The sequence below is a fragment of the Podarcis bocagei genome (assembly GCF_964188305.1).
Source record: "Podarcis bocagei genome assembly, chromosome: 6".
Classification (NCBI taxonomy): domain Eukaryota; kingdom Metazoa; phylum Chordata; class Lepidosauria; order Squamata; family Lacertidae; genus Podarcis; species Podarcis bocagei.
Window position 1 is genome coordinate 70,449,816 of NC_138130.1, and position 20,655 is coordinate 70,470,470.

At 45.1% G+C, this 20,655-nt stretch overlaps 1 protein-coding gene across 2 annotated transcripts in view; it reads left to right on the top strand.

The window, feature by feature from the left end:
- MORC1 (MORC family CW-type zinc finger 1) overlaps nt 1–17,201 on the top strand; it is a 62,393-nt gene extending 45,192 nt beyond the window's left edge. Inside the window, exons 19-27 of one of the 2 annotated variants that reach the window (XM_081198961.1) lie at nt 732–953; nt 1,797–1,889; nt 9,875–9,941; nt 10,574–10,676; nt 12,040–12,186; nt 12,860–12,950; nt 13,499–13,549; nt 14,815–14,997; nt 16,541–17,201. In XM_081198961.1, coding sequence (XP_081055087.1) covers nt 732–953; nt 1,797–1,889; nt 9,875–9,941; nt 10,574–10,676; nt 12,040–12,186; nt 12,860–12,950; nt 13,499–13,549; nt 14,815–14,997; nt 16,541–16,651 — 1,068 coding nt within the window. In that variant the 3' untranslated portion in view covers nt 16,652–17,201. Of the gene's footprint in view, nt 1–728; nt 954–1,796; nt 1,890–9,874; nt 9,942–10,573; nt 10,677–12,039; nt 12,187–12,859; nt 12,951–13,498; nt 13,550–14,814; nt 14,998–16,540 lie in introns of both variants that reach the window. The other variant, XM_081198960.1, reaches the window with a different exon arrangement.
- The last annotated feature ends 3,454 nt before the right edge of the window (nt 17,202–20,655 follow it).

Sequence of the window (20,655 nt, forward strand, 5' to 3'; positions counted from 1 at the left end):
TTGCAATGCAGTCGGTTGTTAATTATGTAGGCCAGCTGTTTGGATTCCCATTCAAAAATTGACATACCTCTCAGACTGCGGAAAGGTCAATTTACCCAAATTGTCCCCTCAAATCTCTTCCCGGGTCAAACGCATGTGGAATTTTCATGATCCATTGACTTCCATGCAGATTGGTTCTACAAACGTTCAAAAATTAAAGAAAGAAAGAAATGGACATGAAACAAGACCCAAGTAAGAGCAAAGACTCCTGCCTTTGATTCTTATAGTTATGCATTTAACCCTTCAGTCATGGGCTTAGATAACACCAGGGATGCACTGCAACAATTTGTTGTAGGGCCCCATTTGTTAATACTTCTATTTCCTGGTTTCTGGTGTGTTATGTGGCCTTTAGGGGAGAGATGGAAGGAAAAAAGGATGGAGAAAAAGACAGTAATGTGTGTATATGTATGCTCATATATTCTTCATCACTGTATATCTAGACTCTAAGGTTCATGATCTGTTCTTCCAGCCTTGTAAAACAACAGGTACTCACTCAATATGAACTGCTATGAAAGGCGACTCAGCAAAATAATTTGGCAAATAATCTGATCTTTAGGATCAGTAACATCAGTAGTCCTTAGATTTGTCCTCAATCAAGTAATAGTTTCTATTCTCTCATGAATCTAACCAATGGAACAATTCTATCCAAGCTTGAAAAAGTGATGCCAGTTTCTCTTTCAAATGCCCAGAAGATGCTGTGCGAGAGAAAGGCTTTTCATAAAGATCCACATCCAGCCTGCAGCCGTTTGATTAAGAGTAGTACAAATAAAAGACGCACACAGCACTCGAGCCATCAAAAGGAGCCACCTGCAAAGCAAATGACTTGCCCTCAAAGGAGACAGCATCCTTGTCAGGAAGAAAAATGTTCCCTTTCAGCGGAGAAGGAGGAGGAGGAGGATCATGATATATCAGAGGTACAGGCATATGGCAGCATGTGTTGAAAACAATCAGTAGGCCTCACAATATTCGATGTGCTTCATAATTCTTATTCTCCCTTGAATGATTCATTTCCCCCTATTAATTTGTTGCTTAAATGAACAGGCACATCCACATGGGGTAAAATTGGGCTGGGGTGGTTTTTTTTTTAGTGCATTCAAGAGTCACAGAAAGAATAGAACAGAATATAGAGATTAGAGAACAGGTTTGCAACTTCAGAGAAAAGAGGAGGCAGGGCATTAGGAGGGGGTTGTTTGGGAATCTGATCAAGGCATTGGGCTAGTTGACATATACACACATTCATGTCTAGGTTACTGTGACCATCCAGTGGTCAGTTGTGTGTGTGAATGGCCATGACGTGTCAAACAGTGCCACGAGTCCTCTCCCATCCTTCATGTGACGTGCTTTTCAGTGGCATCAGTTCACACATTCAGCTTCCAGTCATCAGGTGTACATTAATCAGGTGTAGAGAAATCGGGTGGTGCATCTGCATGTGTGAACCAGCTCTTTTTCTTTTTACTAGTGCATTCAGACTATTTCCCAGATATTTGTGCAACATTATTATTATTATTATTGCTTATCATCATTACAATAATGGGCAGGTAGCTTGATTCTGTGTCAGAGGTCACATTCCACTTGCAGCCATCTAGCTACCGTGGCAATAGACTCCGTCACAGTCATTGTTAATCATGGTGCTCCAGCACTGTTTAAATTAGTAAGCTATCTTGGGAAAGGCGGGTTCTTTTATTTATGTAGCAAACACTTATGTCGTCGTCGTTGAGCTCTAATTAATTGCCCTAATTATTCTCATTCTAATGCAGGTGTCACCTATTGAAAAAGAAGATGAAAAGACATGTAATGAAAAGCTTGAGTTCACCAAAACTGAAGCGGATAGCAAGCAAGAAATCATTTGCGTAAGAGCCCATTGGTTACTTCCTTTTGCAAATCAGACTGGATTCTGAGGTTTAGGCTACACGTGGAGGAAGTTGCATGCTTTCAGAACCAGATCTGCTTCAGTCACGTACAGTGGTACCTCGGGTTAAGTACTTAATTCATTCTGGAGGTCCGTACTTAACCTGAAACTGTTCTTAACCTGAAGCACCACTTTAGAATCATAGAATCATAGAATCATAGAGTTGGAAGAGACCACAAGGGCCATCGAGTCCAACCCCCTGCCAAGCAGGAAACACCATCAGAGCACTTTAGCTAATGGGGCCTCCTGCTGCTGCCACACCGCCAGAGCACGATTTCTGTTCTCATCCTGAAGCAAAGTTCTTAACCTGAAGCACTATTTCTGGGTTCGCGGAGTCTGTAACCTGAAGCGTATGTAACCTGAAGCGTATGTAACCCGAGGTACCACTGTATAAAGAGGATAGAAGAGGTATCCACAGTGCTCTGCCCTTCTTCTGCCATGCCTTGCCTCTCACAGTCTGGTTCCAATATCAAAAGCTGGGCTGGCCTGAGAGAAAAGTGTTGGAGGGAGCAGGGGGAACTTTTGTTCTTGATTGGGGCACACCTAGGGTTAAAGAAACAACTTGGTTACATGTAGCTTGAGGCAGGCTTACTTTGAAATCCACATTACCTACATCTCTTAGGTGATGGCTGCTTCTAAAACATATATATTGAACAGGTGGCAAGAGTGAAACATTTCTGTGAGGGATTGATTAGCTGCTTGTGCGTAAAATCGTGCTCCCTCAGAGTTTGTGCGACCCCACAAACCTCAGTGTGTGACGGAGCTCCTCAGACATGTCTGCTCTAGTCACTAGTAGAGTCCGACAGTGGCTGTCTGCGGAAGCGTTTCCAGCAAAGGAGCTCCTTAACGGAAACGCGTCTCCTGGACTCACGGCGTGACAGTTTCCGGCGAGGTGTAGGTCTCCCTATGTGAGACTCAGATACCTCCCCACTGTTTTCGCTGGAAGCGTCCCTGTGCCCTCCCTCCTGCTCACATTCCCTCAGAGAATCACTCCTCCCCCTGCTGGTGCCTGCTTCAGCTGTTGAGTCTCTTTCTTCCTCCCTGAGCCCCTCCACCACCTGATGCTCCGATGGCAGTTCCCTGACATCCACCTCCCCTCCAGGGCCCCCCTCACCCCTCCCATTACCTCCCCTCTGGGAGGTGAAGGGCTAAAACCCCGAAAAGAATCTTCCTCATCTTCAGACGTCTCGAACAACTCCCTCCATCGATCGTCGTCCTGGCTCGCTGAATCCTCTTCCTCTTCAGAATCTGGGAACCCCTCCAACTCCTCTTCCTCATCGGTGGTGGCAAAGTATTCCCTTCGGAACCTCGCTACAGGCTGAGGTTTACGTGGGAACCTCTGATGAAAAGTCTCTATTAAAACTTCGTCATTGACATCCTCTGCCCTAACCCAGGTGTTTTCCGACTCCGGTTCCCCTTCCCACATTACCAAATACTCTACTTGATCTCCCTTCCACCTGGAATCAAGGATCTCCGCTACATGGTAGCTGTGTTCCTTCTCCTCCATTGCTGGTCCCCTAGTGACCCTCCCTTCACTGTCTCCTCTATACGGTGACAGCAACGACCTGTGAAAAACTGGGTGCAGCTTCATGTGGTTCGGTAACCGGAGTCTGAAAGCCACTGGGTTGACCTGCTGCATGACTTCAAACGGACCCAGCCTTTTGGGTCTTAACTTCTTACAACCTCCTTTGAATGGCAACCCTTGGGTTGACAGCCACACCTGGTCCCCCACCCTAATGCTTTCACCTTCTCTTCTGTTTTTGTCTGCCTGCCTCTTATATTCCTCCTTAGCCCTGTTTAAGTTGAGTTGGAGCTGGCGATGAATCGCTTCCATTTCTTCAACGAACTGTTCTGCAGCTGGAACGCTCCAGTTCTCCCCTTCCCCCCCTGGGAAGGCTCTGGGATGGCACCCGTGATTAGCCAAAAAGGGGCTCATCCCCGTGGACACGTTCTCTGCATTGTTGTAGGCAAATTCTGCCAACGCCAGCTTCTCCACCCAATCATTCTCTCTGTCATTAACGTAACACCTCAAATATTGCTGGAGAACCCCATTTGCTCTTTCCGCCTGCCCGTTGGTTTCTGGATGACGGGCCGTTGAGAAATTAACCTCTACATGCAGTAAGCTCATGAGCTTCCTCCAGAACCTGGAAGTAAATTGTTTTCCCCGGTCTGAAACCACCCTCAAGGGGGCGCCATGCAGCCGAAACACATTCTCTACAAACAATTTGGCTGTTTCTTCTGCTGTGACCGCATGTGAGCAGGCTATAAAGTGGGCCATTTTAGTTAACAGGTCTACCACCACCATGATGGCTGTTTTCCCTCTAGACCTTGGCAGATCAGTCATGAAATCTATTGCCACTGCTTCCCACGGTCTTTCAGGTGTGGGCAGTGGTTCTAATAAACCAGCCGGCGCCCGCCTCTCCCCCTTGGCTCTTTGGCATTGTTCACACCCTCTCACATACTCCCGCACATCTTCCCTGACCTTGGGCCACCAAAATTCCCTAGTAACCAGCCACATGGTCTTGTGTTGCCCAAAATGCCCTGCTGTGGGACTATCGTGCAACTGCTTGAGTACCTTCTCCCTCAATTCCCCTTCGGGTATATATAACGCTCCCTTGTAATACAATGCCCCATTTCTCTCCTCAAAACCACCGGGTTTGTCTTCCTCCCTCCTGAGACCCCTGAGTTTGTCCTGGGCGTATGCATCAAGCACCGTACCCTCTACCAATTCCCTTTGTCCCACCAAAGTCGCCCCACACACCCAGCGATCCTCTGGGATGATATGGGTTTCTTCAGGTGCTCCCTCCCCCTCCAAATATTCAGGTTTGCGTGAGAGAGCGTCCGCCCTAACATTCTCTGGGCCTGGCACGTAACAAATCTCAAAGTTAAATTTGGAGAACTCCTGAGCCCATCTCAACTGCCTTTGGTTGAGCACTCGCGCAGTTCTCCAATACTCTAGATTTTTATGGTCCGTGCACACTTGCACCTTATGTTGTGCACCAATTAGCAGATGCCTCCATCTCCGGAACGCCTCATGAATCGCAAGAAGTTCTCGGTCGTACACCGTGTAGTTCCTCTCGGATTTGTTCAGCTTTCGCGAAAAGAAGGCACACGGTCGCCACTCTGACTCCTCCTTTCCCGGCTGCAGAAGAAGCACCGCCCCTATGGCTCTGTCAGATGCGTCTGTTTCGACCCTTAGCTTCCTTTGTAAATCCACATGCAGAAGTTGTTCTTCAGAGGCGAAGGCCCTTTTCAGCTCCTCAAACGCTCGCTCCGCCTCCGCCGTCCATACAAACTTCTTTTTACTGCTGAGACAGTCAGTAATGGGCGCCGTCAGATGGGCGAAGTTGCGGATGAACTTACGATAAAAGTTTCCAAACCCTAGGAACCTCTGCACATCCTTCTTGGTTTTTGGTGTTTTCCAGTCCAGCACCGCCTGCACCTTGCCGGGATCCATGGCCAATCCCTTGTCTGACAGGCGGTACCCCAGGAATTCCACCTCCTTGGTATGAAACTGACACTTCTCCAGTTTCACCCACAGCCTGTTGGCTTGCAGTCTCCTCAACACTTCTCTGACGTCTCTCACATGTTGCTCCTCATTCTCCGAATACACCAACACATCATCTAGGAAAGCAACGCAATTCTTGTAGAGCAAAGGGCCCAGTACATGGTTCATAAAAGATTGAAAGCACGCGGAGCCTGCTTGTAATCCAAATGGCATAACGAGATATTCAAATGCCCCCAAAGGGGTAAACATGGTGGTTTTCCATTCATCTCCTTTCCTTATGCGTATCAGGTTGTACGCCCCCCTTAGATCCAGCTTTGTAAAAATCTTTCCCTTCCGCACCCTGGTCAAAATATCATCAATCCTGGGCATAGGGAACACCACTGGTTCAGTCACTGCGTTCAACCTCCTAAAGTCACATACAAGTCTCGGCTTGTCCGCGTTTTTTTTGTCCACAAAAAACACTGGGCTACCCCCCGCTGCTTTGGACTCTCTGATGAAACCTCTCTTCAGGTTCTTGTCAATAAACTCTCGCAACTCCTGCATTTCCCTGTCTGACATGGCATACAACTTGCCCACAGGAAGCTGTGCTCCAGGGAGTAAATTGATCTGGCAATCAAAGGGCCTATGCGGGGGTAGTTGGTCAGCTTCCTTCTCGCTGAACACGTCGCTGAGATCTGCATACTGTGGTGGTACCTTCACCTTCTCCATTACTTCAGTCCCTGCTAGGGTGGCTTGGGCCCCTGCTGAACCCTTTTCCCCTTTGCAGTGTTCTAAGCAATGTGCTGAACCAAAGGACACCACTCTTTGATGCCAGCCAACCAGCGGATCATGTAGAGCTAGCCAGCTCATTCCCAAAATAATGGGAGCGCCTCCCAAGGTGGCCACATTAAACGCTATCAGTTCTGTGTGCCTTGCCACCCTCATGATCATTGGGACCGTCTGCAAGCTGACTCCTCCTCCCAACAACTCCCTGCCATCGATCGTGGTCACCTGCAGGGGGTTGCTTAAAGGGATAGTCTGTATCTGGTGTTCAGCAGCAAACTCCTTGCTCATAAAATTGCAGGAGCTGCCTGAGTCCAATAGCGCCTTTATTTTTAGGGGGTGTCCATTTTGCAGCTCTAGCAACACTTCAATCACTAGAGCAGGTCGAGGAGCTTCTGGCACGGGCACTTTCACTGCTCTTTGGCCTGGCTGCAGTGCCCCGATTGTGGCAACCAGGCGTTGGCTTTTACCTGCTCCGTCTCCCCCTGCTCTTCCCCCTCAACAGCTCCCACCATCCCTTGCCATTCCTTCCTCTGGGGGCAGACTCTGGCAAAGTGGCCTGGCTGTTGGCAGAGATAGCATTTCCGGGCGCCCTTTCCCTCCTTCTTAGCCCCCTCGCTGGGTTTTGAAAATGCGCGCGCGCGCGCTGTCCCGATTTCCATCGGCTCTGCCGGCGGGAAAGCTGGCTCAGGAATGTCTGGAATGCGGAACTCCTTCCAACGTTCCCCTCTCCCTTCCCGCCTCTCCAAGGCTCTTGCCTCCTGACGCGCTCCTATGGTCAGCGCAGATTTGGTCAGCTGATCCATAGACCCCGCCCTGGGGCTCCGTGACAGCTCGTCTTTCACAGCCGACGAAAGACCTTCTTCAAATAGCATCTGAATGGGTGCCGCCGATAAATCCCAACCCAGTCTGTGAACCAGCATGGTAAACTCAGTCCAGTACTCACGGACAGATCGGCTTCCCTGCTTGCAAGCCATTAGCTGTCTGTGCACCACCCCTTCCTCAATATCGCTGGAAAACATGATATCCATTGCACGAAAGAACTTCATCGTGTCCTTTAGTACGTCATTGTGCGTTGCCATCAGGGGTCGAACCCAGTCTCTCGCCCCCCTCTCAAGATGCCCAATCACGAAAGCAACTCGTGATTCCTCATCAGGGAATTCATCAAACTGCACATTAAGTGCATATTGCATCTCTGTCCTAAAGGCATGGTAATCCTTGGGGTCCCCCCCAAACTTCTGCACCAATCCTGGTACCTTTCTGGGGAACTGAGTGGCTCTCCCCTTCTTGTCTGCATCCTGAGCCCTTCTCTCCTCCAGCCTCGCCGTCTGCAGCGCCAGTTGGACCTCCAACGCTCGGTATCTATCTTCCAAGCTTGGACCAGCCCCAACCCCAGCTCCTCCGGTTCCGGTTGGTTCGCTCATGATGCTTTCTCTTGCACAGGCAGCGTACAAAGACTGTCGGACTGCTGTGAGGGATTGATTAGCTGCTTGTGCGTAAAATCGTGCTCCCTCAGAGTTTGTGCGACCCCACAAACCTCAGTGTGTGACGGAGCTCCTCAGACATGTCTGCTCTAGTCACTAGTAGAGTCCGACAGTGGCTGTCTGCGGAAGCGTTTCCAGCAAAGGAGCTCCTTAACGGAAACGCGTCTCCTGGACTCACGGCGTGACAGTTTCCGGCGAGGTGTAGGTCTCCCTATGTGAGACTCAGATACCTCCCCACTGTTTTCGCTGGAAGCGTCCCTGTGCCCTCCCTCCTGCTCACATTCCCTCAGAGAATCACTCCTCCCCCTGCTGGTGCCTGCTTCAGCTGTTGAGTCTCTTTCTTCCTCCCTGAGCCCCTCCACCACCTGATGCTCCGATGGCAGTTCCCTGACAATTTCCTTTTAAAAAAATGCCCTTGCCTGTTTTTCTGATACTGGCACCAAAAAGCAATGTTCATTGCAGAAAACGTAGCATAGATGGCAACTGTATTACTTAAAAGTCTCTAATACTCAGCTGGCTGCTTTGAGCACTCTAAGCCTCTCCTTTGAAATACTCCTTGCTTTAATTACTTGTGGCTCATCTGCTCAACTGTTTGGTTTGTCTAGAAATACGTACTACTTCCTCTGACAAAGAAAAAAGCAGTCGACAAACTGTATTATGCAGGTATAATTAGCACACATTTAAAAGAGTTCGCTATCCTGAGTTAATTATGTTCCTGCCACTTATTGTCAATAGCAGGTGGTCGACCCAAAACAAAAAGAATGCCAGCAAGCGAGATTACACTTAACATATGTCAAGTCTTATGTTTACAATTACTTTGGGAGGCTGGCAAGTAGCATAATGAGAAACATCAGAAAGCTAAGGCAATGGCTTCCGCAAAACAATGCAAAACAAACATCTTTAAATTACTTAAGATTATTTATGCCATTGAGGGCCCTATGAAGGGCAGTAACAAAAGGTTGAAACCACTTTTGCTGGGCTCCCCAAAGAGAGAACTTGAAATGTAGATACGATGGGAAATCTTTTGTTGACGTTTGTACGCGATGTGACTCAGGAAATATTATTTGATATTTAAGTGAAGAGCTCTCCCTACAAGAATAATTATTAATCGATCCATATCAAATTAGGGGTGTATGTATAGGGGTATTAGGGGAGGGGTAGTGCCTCTGGTGGGGGGCACGTTGTTCTCCCTCTGAGGTAGCTGGTCCACCTTTGGTCCCCACCATGCAATCAGCTCTCACCTGTGGCTCCCAGAAGCTGTTGTCATGTGACAGAGGCCACATGCCAGGGAAAGGCTTTGATTGGTCGGCTAAACCCAGTAAGGGTAGCCAATGGGTTTTAAGCCCTCATTGAATTAGGGACTTCCTCTGCATGTGAAGACAGGCTCCAGTGGATTGAGTGGACAAGACCCATGGTGGGTCGAATGGTCAAGAAAGTGGTTTCTGCACATGCTGCAGAGGGAAATAAGGAGAAGATGGAGTTCTTCAACCTAGGAAGGTAGGAGAACTCTGATCCTAAACCTCTGCTGCCTTGCAGGATATCTTTGGGAGAAGAAAAGGCTAAGGGGTACACCCTAGTCAAGTCTGGAGTCCCCAAGATGGTTGGATGGCGCTTTGTACGTCTCCTTCCAACAACTCCTGCAGCCAAGCTGGTGCCAAACATATGCTCTGCTTTTCTTTGGAGCATATCAGTGAGGCTGAGAGGTGGGGTCTTGTCATTTGGGCAGCTCAGGACCTCCATACACAGTCTTGTGGAGTAAGCTTTGCTCCTGGTCAAACTGCAGTTGCTTTAGCAACTGATATTGCATCGCAGGAAAAGATCCTGAAAGTTACTGGGTGGGGTGCAAACAGATGGAAGTTAGCTAGGAACAGTGTACTGAACACCACAACAAGAATTATTTTAAGCAGGTGGAAATGTGCAGAATAATCTCTTTTCTTGTAATTATTGTGTTGGGCTGATCTAGCAGCCTCTTCCTATGTTATTATAGTCAGATGCAAGTGAAGTTGTACAGCAGAGTCAGTAAGGTACTGGTTAAAAAGGAGACAGAGATTACTACAAGTTTAGCTACCAAGTTGAAATTAAAATTCCAATGGGTTTCCCAGTGCCAAAGATCCATGTATTTCTAAATATTTTGAGAAAAGACCTCTTCATAATCAAAATGTTACATTGCAGATTATACTATCTGACAGTGACACCGAAGTTACGCCAGAAGATGACGACGTTATTTTCCTGTACAAAGGTAAAAGCAGTCATATTTTTGTCAGTGGGATATCTATTTTCATGTTTCTAAAATATGTCATAGCCAGTATCTCCACTTACATAATGCTTTAAAGGTGAATTAAAGACAGTGCTGTGCTTGAGGACTCATAACCACAGATGATAAGGGAATAGCATCATGGTTGCTGCCATTGGTATGTGGCCAAGGTGGGAAGAGGTATTTGTGTTTGTGGTGCCAGGCACTGTGAAAAGATCTTTGACGCAGGCTGAAAATGTCACTGGTTTTGTGTCTGCACAGCCACCTAGAGATTTCTGCACTACACCAGTGTTACACCAATGTGCCCTTATTGTTGGCAGTCAGTTGTTCAGAATGCGCTTGCAAGGACTGCAAAATTGTATTACATGACTTCTAGAAAAATCCAATCATGTTTGTCAGACTTGACCTACATGTTCATTTCTAGCCGGATTTGAAATTACTGGAAACCCAACTCATGAACCAACTCATACTTGAATGAACTCCAGCCCCATTAACATTTAGCCAAGCACATTTCAGGAACCTCACTGCAGCTTGCATGGGGCTCCCGCATCCAGACTTGCTCATTCAGTTAAAGCTAACTTGTGTGCTATTTCTTCTGATATTTTTAATTCACTTAGAAGAAAAACAGGAAGTGTGTGATGAAAAGGGAGGCAGTGCATTCAGCCCAAATAATTGTTTTGATTTTGAGAAAAAACATTTGCCACCAGCGGACTTGGAAAGGTGAGTGTACCAGGATCCTCACTGGATAAGGTTTTGAGTTCTGATTTATTTACAGTGTATACATCACAATAAAGGTAAAGTGTAAAGGGTCCCCTGACCATTAGGTCCAGTCGTGACCGACTCTGGGGTTGTGGCGCTCGTCTCACTTTATTGGCCAAGGGAGCCGGCGTACAGCTTCCAGGTCATGTGGCCACCATGACTAAGCCGCTTCTGGCGAACCAGAGCAGTGCACAGAAATGCTGTTTACCTTCCCACCGGAGCGGTACCTATTTATCTACTTGCACTTTGATGTGCTTTCGAACTGCTAGGTTGGCAGGAGCAGGGACCGAGCAATGGGAGCTCACCCCGTCGCGGGGATTCGAACCGCCGACCTTCTGATTGGCAAGCCCTAGGCTCTGTGGTTTAACCCACAGCGCCCCCCCCCCGTCCCTATACATCACAATAGGAATAGAAATAATGTAAATATGAGTAGACATGAAAAGAGCCAGTTAGCTTAAGCCCTGCTGTAGAAAGAGACTTAGGACTCAGCTATACAGCTGCAAATAAAACGTTTTAAGTGTGTTTTAAGTGCAATATGCAATGTGACACTAGATGGTGAGGGTGAGCGTTATAGAAAATTCAATGTATTTTTTCTAAATGCTTTTTTAAAAAAGCATTTTCAGAACGGTTTATATGCATGTAGATTCCACCTTAAACATTGTGAATAGGGTGGGGTGGGAGCTGGAACACAGTGGGTGCCAGAGAGCCCAGAAGTTCACAGTTTCAATACTGTTGTCTTTGGGTAGGGTTGGGGAAAACTCCTGCCAGAAATCTGGGAGCAATATTGCCAATGGTAGATAGGACAATAGTTTGACTAATAATAATAATTTTATTACAGTGGTACCTTGGTTACATACGCTTCAGGTTACAGACTCCACTAACCCAGAAATAGTACCTCGGGTTAAGAACTTTGCTTCAGGATAAGAACAGAAATCATGTAGTGGTGCTGCAGTGGCAGCAGGATGCCCCATTAGCTAAAGTGGTGCTTCAGGTTAAGAACAGTTTCATGTTAAGAACGGACCTCCGGAATAAATTAAGTACTTAACCCGAGGTACCACTGTATTTAGACCCAGCCAGTCTTGAAATAAGGCAGACAACATTCCTGTTGACTAGATTCATCCATCTAGACAATCTAGTATTGTCTACTCTAAATGGCAGCATCTCTCCACGTTCTCAACCAAAACTATCTGATCCTATTTAACTGAAATGGCATGCCAGGAATTCAGTATGTAAAGCCTGTGTTCTACCCCACAGCTATGGTTCTTTCCCTGTTTGGGAGGAGGGGTACGGTCCTTGAACTGATCTTTGTGGTATGTCTGTTCAGTGACTCCATGGAGACTTCAGAAGACGACAGCAAAGAGCAAGCTCTTGTTGCTGAGCAGGAGTCTAATGATGGAGTTTCGCACACATGTGGGGATCCCCAGAGCATTTCTGAAAACAAAATGGTAGAAACCTTGACAGCTCGCATCAAGTAAGTATTCCTAAAGGTACAGTCTTGCAGCCAAATGTGATGTCCTTGTATCCTAACAAGGACCTTTTTGAGGCCTAATTTCATGCTAAATATGAATCAAGATGGCAACTGAGTGATGGGCCTATTGGACTGTGAAATACTTAATGAATATACACTGCTGTGTGCAATTGACATTGAAATGGTCCTCCAGGGACCAGTTTAAGGCATAGATTATATGATCAACAAGAACTACAGCTTATATGGATTCTTAAAAATATTTTTAATAACTCTGTTAAGATCCTTACTTTTTTTTAAAAAAATACTCAGTTGATAATAATCTAGCATTCTGGCTAAACACTGAACTCAATTTTTGAAAGTGTGCATTTGCACTCAAGGCCAAATTACACATTATATGAAATACTCTCAGAAATGTGGTTAGGTCCTCTTTTTTAACAAAGCACAGCTATGGGGGGGGGTAGTCAAGATCATGGAACAATTGCAGTTTCGCTACTTTTCTGTGCATCATTTTCTATCCAAACCCCTCATTTCAGGAGCAAATGGCAGCTTCTGCTACGCTTGGTGAGAAAACAGTATGGGAGGAAAGTGTTAAAAATTCCCCACGCATTGGAGTCAGCCTTTTTAACCTATAATGGAAGGATCTGTTTTGGTATGTTGCAATTGTTGTCTTTTCCAGAGAGATCCTGCTATACTTTTTACCCAAATGCAATCTTACAAGAGAACAACTTTCTTCTATGACCCCTGAAGACATTTTATCTATGTTCAAGGTGAGTGGACATTTGAATTATATAAAAAGTGTGGGAATGTGCTGGAACTATTTGTACTTAGTCTGAAGAGAACAAAGGCACTTCACCACTCAGATTTCAGGTATGCGGCGCAAGTTGTTCCGAGTATGTTGTTTAGGGGCTATAATGTTGGAGTTGCTCTCTCATTTGTTCAGCTTCAGGGCACTTGCTCTGATTTTGCATTTTCTTCAGCATTTGGAACTACTTCTGTTTCTTAATTCCAACTTGGAAAACAGGATATGATGTTGATAAGAAGATGAGGAAGCCAAGGAAGGAGCCAAGTGGGGGCAAGCCAACACTGTTGGGCTCCCACCCCCACCCACTTTCCACGCAGAGCATCCAGTTCTGCTGCCCCAGTCAATCATTTCCTGATGGGGCAGTGTGGGAAAGAGCACTGGATGTCTCAAGCTGGATGAAATTCTGCTTTGAGGCACAAGTTTCACGCTACTTCTTTGCATCTTACCGTACAAGATTTCCACCCTTCTTGCCATTTTCTAAGTCTAGGCATTTTGTTTCCTTTATGTCAATAGCTGAACAGGGATTCTGAGCGGAGTAAGGCTGTGCCTGTGGACATAATTCAGGTAAAAGCTATTTAATACGACCAATTCATATTCTCAGAAATGATTTTCTATTGGATCAGTCATAGGCATGTGAGATTTATGAAGAGAAACGCAACGCATGGGAGGCTGGCATCTTCAATGAATGTCTAAAAAGAACAGTCTTTGTTGCATACAATTAACAAACAAACAAAAACCCTTGCAGTTTAATTTGTGCTAAGGGTTTTTTTCCTTGTTCACTTAAGTTCTAAATTGCCAGGAAGTGATAGCTGTTGAGGGTTATGCCCTTAACAGGTGTGTGTGTTAGGCAATGTTGATATGGTATGGTCTCCTATCCGGCGGTTAATTCCGGTTTCACCACCAATTTGGAATCTGGGTGGCTGAGGGGTGCACCTATCTGCCTGTTCCCTGGAATAGATGCATGGAGACGATGCAACTGAAGCTACCAGTCCACAGTACAACTACCCTACTGGCAACCATCTACACAAAATGATTACCTGTGGTGTAAACAGAAAAAAAGTCTTTTGCAATCCTTTTGGAATTGCCCCCTTTCCTCTTCCCACCAAGCCTATTCAGCCCATCCTCCATCTTTGGCCATGTGCTTTTTTTAAAGACCATAAATAATGTACCTCTATGCTTGTATAAGAGGGACGCGGGTGGCGCTGTGGGTTAAACCACAGAGCCTAGGACTTGCCGATCAGAAGGTCGGCGGTTCGAATCCTCACGACGGAGTGAGCTCCCGTTGCTCGGTCCCTTCTCCTGCCAACCTAGCAGTTCGAAAGCACGTCAAAGTGCAAGTAGATAAATAGGTACCGCTCCGGCGGGAAGGTAAACGGCATTTTCGTGCACTGCTCTGGTTTGCCAGAAGCGGTTTAGTCATGCTGGCCACATGACCTGGAAGCTGTATGCTGGCTCCCTCGGCCAATAAAGCGAGATGAGCACCACAACCCCAGAGTCGGCCACGACTGGACCTAATGGTCAGGGGTGCCATTACCTTTACGCTTGTATAAAGTGCCACTCAGCCACCACTAAGCAACTCCCCCTGCATTTCCATGTGCTTATAATTTCAAAAGCAGAGCTCTCATCCCAAGTGGATGACAGAGCTATTGACAAATGAATTACTCTCTCACCGCCCTGGGCAGCATTCTGAGACCAGGGTGGACGATACATTTACCACATGGGGCTTCTTTTTGATTAGTTGGGCGAACAAATTGTATATAAGAGTGTAAGAGGGGAAATTGCTTTTAAAGTCCGCACTAAAATTTCAAGGGTATCAATATTTGTTACAGTATTTTTCGCAATATGATGAACAACTTTTTGAAAAACTCCTGTCTATAAAGCAGCATGGGCTTCTAGCCAAACATGCTGCCGAAAAAAAGATTAGTCTTTGCGGGACGCAAATAAAAGCGACAGAAGAACGAATTAAGCATCTGCAGGAGAAAGTAGCACAATTTCTACTGCGCATCCATCCAGTAAGTGCTGACAGTTTATTCCAGTGCTTGATTTGATTAACTGGTTTTGCTACATTTGAGAAAATAGGATGCATTCTAATATTTCTAACATGGCCACAATATGGACAGAGAAATGCTATAGGTCACTTGTGGTGGTAGAAGATTTCCTGTAAGAGGCACCACTTCATCCATTAAGTGGTGTGTGCCAGTCACGAGATTCAACTTGAATCTATATCTGTATCTTTGAAAAGCAGCCATGCTTGCTACCTTGCCAGTTCAACACATTGTTGGGGACCAAATTAGATCCATTAGAAACAAAGCCACTCCCCCTTTCATTCACTATAACAGGGAATCTAAAAATGGCTACTCCCCCCCCCCTTCCTTCTCACAGAAATTTGCAAGCATAGCAGACCTTCCGGAGTGGATTAATGTTGCCAATTGGTGGACAGACCCATGTGAAAAACAAATGTGGTTTTTAATTGATCCTCCGAGCCACTGCATTTGCAGTACCCTAGGAAAACGATTCACCACAGCTAGAAGCTTGTCAAGATGAAAGATATCTGCCCCCGTCCCAGCAGCACATGGTGTGGCTGGGCTGTACCACATGCCTGACGCACTGTCAGTAGCACCAGTTTAGCTCCATTTGCACCTTGCTGCTGCTGCTGCTGCCCCATCTCCCAGAATCCATAGATTTGGCCTTTGGCAGTTGAGGGAGGGGGAGAGAGAGAGAGAGAGAGAGAGAGAGAGAGAGAGAGAGAGAGAGAGAGAACACAACCCTGTTATTGTGGTTATAATTGGTTTTAAACAGTTTCCAATTTTGTATTTTAAATTGTTCTCACCAGTGCTGTTTTTCTAGCAAAAGAGGTGCTGGAACGCCTCCCTTGTCCTCTTATAATGGAAAGGGTGCCCACCTGAGAGGTGCCGGAACTGAGTTTAGTTGTGTTGCAGCTGAATAAAAGCCCTGGTTGTCACCCACCCTGGGACCTTATGGCGAAGGGCAGGTGATAAAAATCAAATTAACGCTAATAATTCTCCATAATTTTCTTCCAGTCCTCCTCTAATCATTAGTGTTAGAAATTATCTTTAACACTAACTACTTAACTGATTTCACCCTTTGTCCATTCGTCTTGTTTATAATCATTTTATCTTCCTGAGAAGATAATCTTGTTGGAAATGAGATTATGTGGTTATATTTACAGAAATTTTATAAAGCTGTGATGCTGAGACCCAAGCCGCAAGTTACACTAAAACACAAGTTCATGGGGGGCATGTGAAATGGTCATTGACTGTAGCCCAATAGCCTTGCCAAGGAAGAAACAAAGATTACTTATCACTGAGGGATGGCCCTTTCCCCAACTACCATTTACTCCCTCCAAATCATCTCTCCCCCCCCCCCCAATAGCTTATCTCCCATGCACCTTCTAATTTGTCTTTTCCATTACTTACAATTGCCTGTGTTGTGAAGTTTGGGCCTAAGGAGCTGACTGACTGCTTATTCTGGTTAGCTTTCCGTGGAGCCTATTAATGTTATAATAACATCTCTCTTTGCTGCATTCTGTTTCAGCATCTTCAAATAGATAACCAGGAAGACCTTGACAGCATCCTAGAAAAGGCTCTGAAGGAAGACAGACGTGAGAGCATTGGTCCCTGTGAACAGTTAACACCACAAAATTAAGCTGAACTTTCTTTGTTCCATGAAGAAATTGGGAAGGGTCTTAGCACTTGGTAATGTATGGCCAAAAATATAAATAGATAGCAAACAAGCCACACAGGACACAATCTTCCTTGAAACCTTAAATATTACAGCAGAGCTTGCAGAGGAAATGATATGGATGGTGTCATCCTAAGTATGTTTTGTTCTTTGCCTACCATATTTTGGTGGTGTTGCATCCAGCCCTACTTGCACTGCTGCTGTGTAGTTTCTCTTCATTTCAGTGGAGCACGCCACACAAATGTGTGGACATGGTTCAGCCAAATGGGTCCTTGTGAATATTATGTAGGGGGGGAGACACCCTGAAACATTTGTTGTTGCTTTAAAAGTGATTTCTGTTTGTTTGGAAATAATAACCTCACTAAACGTAATATGTTAACTTCTATCAATGTAAATAGTGGGCATTTTGGGGGTTTGTTCCCCCCCCCAACAGGGATTAAAGCTTTTCGTTTCAATGTATTCATGATACAAATCACCTTGCATAATAAAGGAAGATAATTTGCAGTTTGCTCAACTTGCCAAGTGTTACAGATTGAAGTTAATTGATGTGTATTTATACAACTTGAAACATTTAATCCATGGGGATTAGTTTGAGTGCTTTCCTCCTGCAATAACAGATGCAGATTTGGATGTTAACCTAATATATATATATATATATTATTGCAAGCAAAATGATTGTTAGGATGAGGTCCTTTTGGATGCTGCACCCGATTCACCATGCTCTCGTGCCAAGCATTGAAGTTATGTAATTTTGAAGTTGCAGGGTAGGTGTGCATGAATCAGTACTGATGCACCAAGACCAGGAGTTGCAGCAAATACTTCCCTGCCATGCTGGGCACATTCTGATGCATTCAGAATGCCAATGACGAACATACTGGTGCTTTCTTAGATTCATTATGCCTCTGAATGCCAGTGTCTGGGAATCACAAACAGGAAGAGGGCTGATGGGCTGAGCTTCTGTATTTTGGCACCCCATAGGCACCTGGTTGGCCATCATGTGAACAAGACTCTGGACTAGATGTGCCATTGGCATCTCTAGCGGTGTTTGTGTATGTGTATGTACCTACACAAAAACACACACCAAGAAAAGACACACATTGAGTATAAATTGAAAGTCATCAAAATGCCAGTGTCTAGTGATAACATCCAGTCATCTTGCAACTCAGATCTCATTCTCAATGACATCAAACCAGAATTGCTCCTGCTGTCTATTTCACCTGCTCTCTGCCATAGTATTTGAGGCTATTCATCTGTTTTTAATCTCTTTTATAGGCTTACAGTCTCTTTAAACCGCATGGCTCATGCTACAGGCATGAAGTTTACCAAAGGATCCTGAGGTCACAGTCTCAGAAAGGCACCTTCCCTTTTTTAAACTCATAACTTATATTTCCCAGTGGTGAACTATGAGGGATGCTTTGATGCCTAATTCTGAGGAGACAATTTTGCCTGTATCTCCATTTTAAAACTTAACCCCACTTAGGGAAATATAAGGAAGAATTACATACGTTTTCTATCACAGGTTGATGGTGTCACCAGAACAAAAACAACTGACATTAATGTATACCATAGAGACTTAAAGTAAACCATTTGGGGCACCCAAATTCCATGTGTGACTGCCTCAACTATCTTAGAGAATGAGAAACGTTGCTTCAAGTTTTGTATTTTATCACTTTTTAATCTATCCATTATTTAAGTATGTTGATCTGGCCTTTTCTGCCAAAAGCACTTGAGGACAGTTGGCAGTGGACCATTTATGATTTAATGCCTGCCCCCACCCCACCAGTCATATAAACAGCAGAACAGTCCAGTGTCAAAATAGCAAAAAGAAAAACCTAATACAGCAGTTGGAGAGCAATTCCGTTCACACCCAGAGAACTCCAAACAGCTGCTGAAACAGCACCACCTTTGCTTGGTATTGGAAAACCAACATAAAGTAAGGCGGGGGGGGGGGGGAGAGAGAGAGAGAGAGAGAGAGAGAGAGAGAGAGAGAGAGAGAGAGAGAATAAACTTATTCTAAGAGGAATTCTGAACCCTTAGTGCCACTGTTGAAAATGTGTGGGTCATCTCCCACCTTCAAATAGTGAGGACACCTGAAGCCACTGTGATCTTAGAGGCAGGGAACTTTCCTATAGCAGGAGTCTTTTATATACGGTATGCATCTTTAGTGGGGAAGTATGACTTTTAAAGTACATTATGTACTTAACTTCACAGTAATGTGATGACAAGGAGAATGTAACCCGGGTAACAATGCACTCTTGTTATTCTGCTTTGCCTTGTCCTTATGATAACAATCTAAACCAGAGGTGGGGAACCCTTGGCCCCCCAGATGTTGCTGAGACCTCTCCCATCAGCTTGGCCATGCTGGCTGTAGCTGATGGGAGTTGTCCAATAACATCTGGACAGGCCAAAGGTTTCCCACTCGTGATCTAAACGGTAATGGCAAAACACATAAGGAACAACTTTCAGATGGGTGCTATATACATTCATGGATTCAATTCCATTTGTTCATGAAATCTTATGCCATAATAAGTAGGTTAGTCTTTTAAGAGGCTGCAAAACGGTTGGTTTTTTACACATCAGAGAGGAGAGGAGAGGAAAATACAATAAAGGGAATGAAGTCTGAACTGGGGAAAGCCAGAATAAACAGCTGTCAATTGGCATAATAACATGTCCTAAACATGGACGTTTGATACTGCCCTTGTCACCGAAGAAGCAAGTCAGTGTGAGCAAGTTGCTCCCCTGCCAAGTTCATGCAATTAAACAACAAGGTCTCATAGTTGTTTTAAGAAAGGGCTCCTCCCGATAACCTGTTGATTCAACATTCATCCTGATTTGCTTGTACAAAGATTACAGCATGGTTGGATTATGTCCAGTCTTTGTTGAGCATTTGTTCCAACTTGTTCACCAGGCAGTGATGTGACCATGAGCATTCATCCTTTTTTGCATCCCGTACGCATGAGGTATTTACAGCTTTTCCCGTTAATCATTTGTTCATCGCACACTTTTCAATGCATTTCCCAGTTACCTTCCAAACATGCAAAAAATTCCTGGGAAGTGGGACAACACAGCTCTTTAACCTACATCAAATGCACAAACCTAGAGCTCCAGTCTGAATTTGAATCACTTTTGCAAATTAATGCCAGTCTGGAGGTATCCAAAAGAGGTCAGTTTAGTTAATTTTGTACATTTATATACTGCCCTTCAACCAAATAGTTCACAGAGTTTGGTTGGTTGGTTTCCAACAAGATAATATAATAACAATGAAAGCGTTGTAATTAAACATAAAAAGTAATAAGGCTTACAAAATAATTTTTTTAAGACCACAAGAAAATTCAGAACGTTAAAGACTAGGAGAAAAGAAAAGTAATTGTGCCACCAAAGAGATAGCAAAGTCCTGGAAGAGACCCTCTAAGGCAGCCAACCTGTGGGTCCCCAGATGTTGTTGGACTACAACTCCCATCATCCCTGAGCTCTGGCCTTGCTAGCTAGGGGTGATGGGAGTTGTAGTTCAATAACATCTGGGGACTCACAGGTTGAGAAAGGCTGCTCTAAGGTAAGAATACCCTACTAAGAAAACTTTCCCCCCAATTGCCACTTACATCAAAGCCTGGTAGAAACAGAGCTTTGGAAGGTGCATCAAAGGTCCTATCCCTATCAATGCAGGATACTTAAAACGCAACAACTCAGCAACATCTGCACACACACCGAAGACTGCTGGGATCACTGTACAATGCACTATACAAATAAATACACAGAGACATTGTACTGCTTTATTCTGGTTGAGGAGATACTGCCACCCACTGAGAAAACCTTTCTGTATTTAAACTGGGTACTGAAGGTAATCTGTCTAGGAAGTTATATATACATAGCCTATTTCTGCAGTAAGCTGTAAAGAGGTTTACGGTAGCTCGTTCCTTATATGACATGTTGGTGTTTGAATGGTAGCTATAAGCAAAGCAATTGCCACT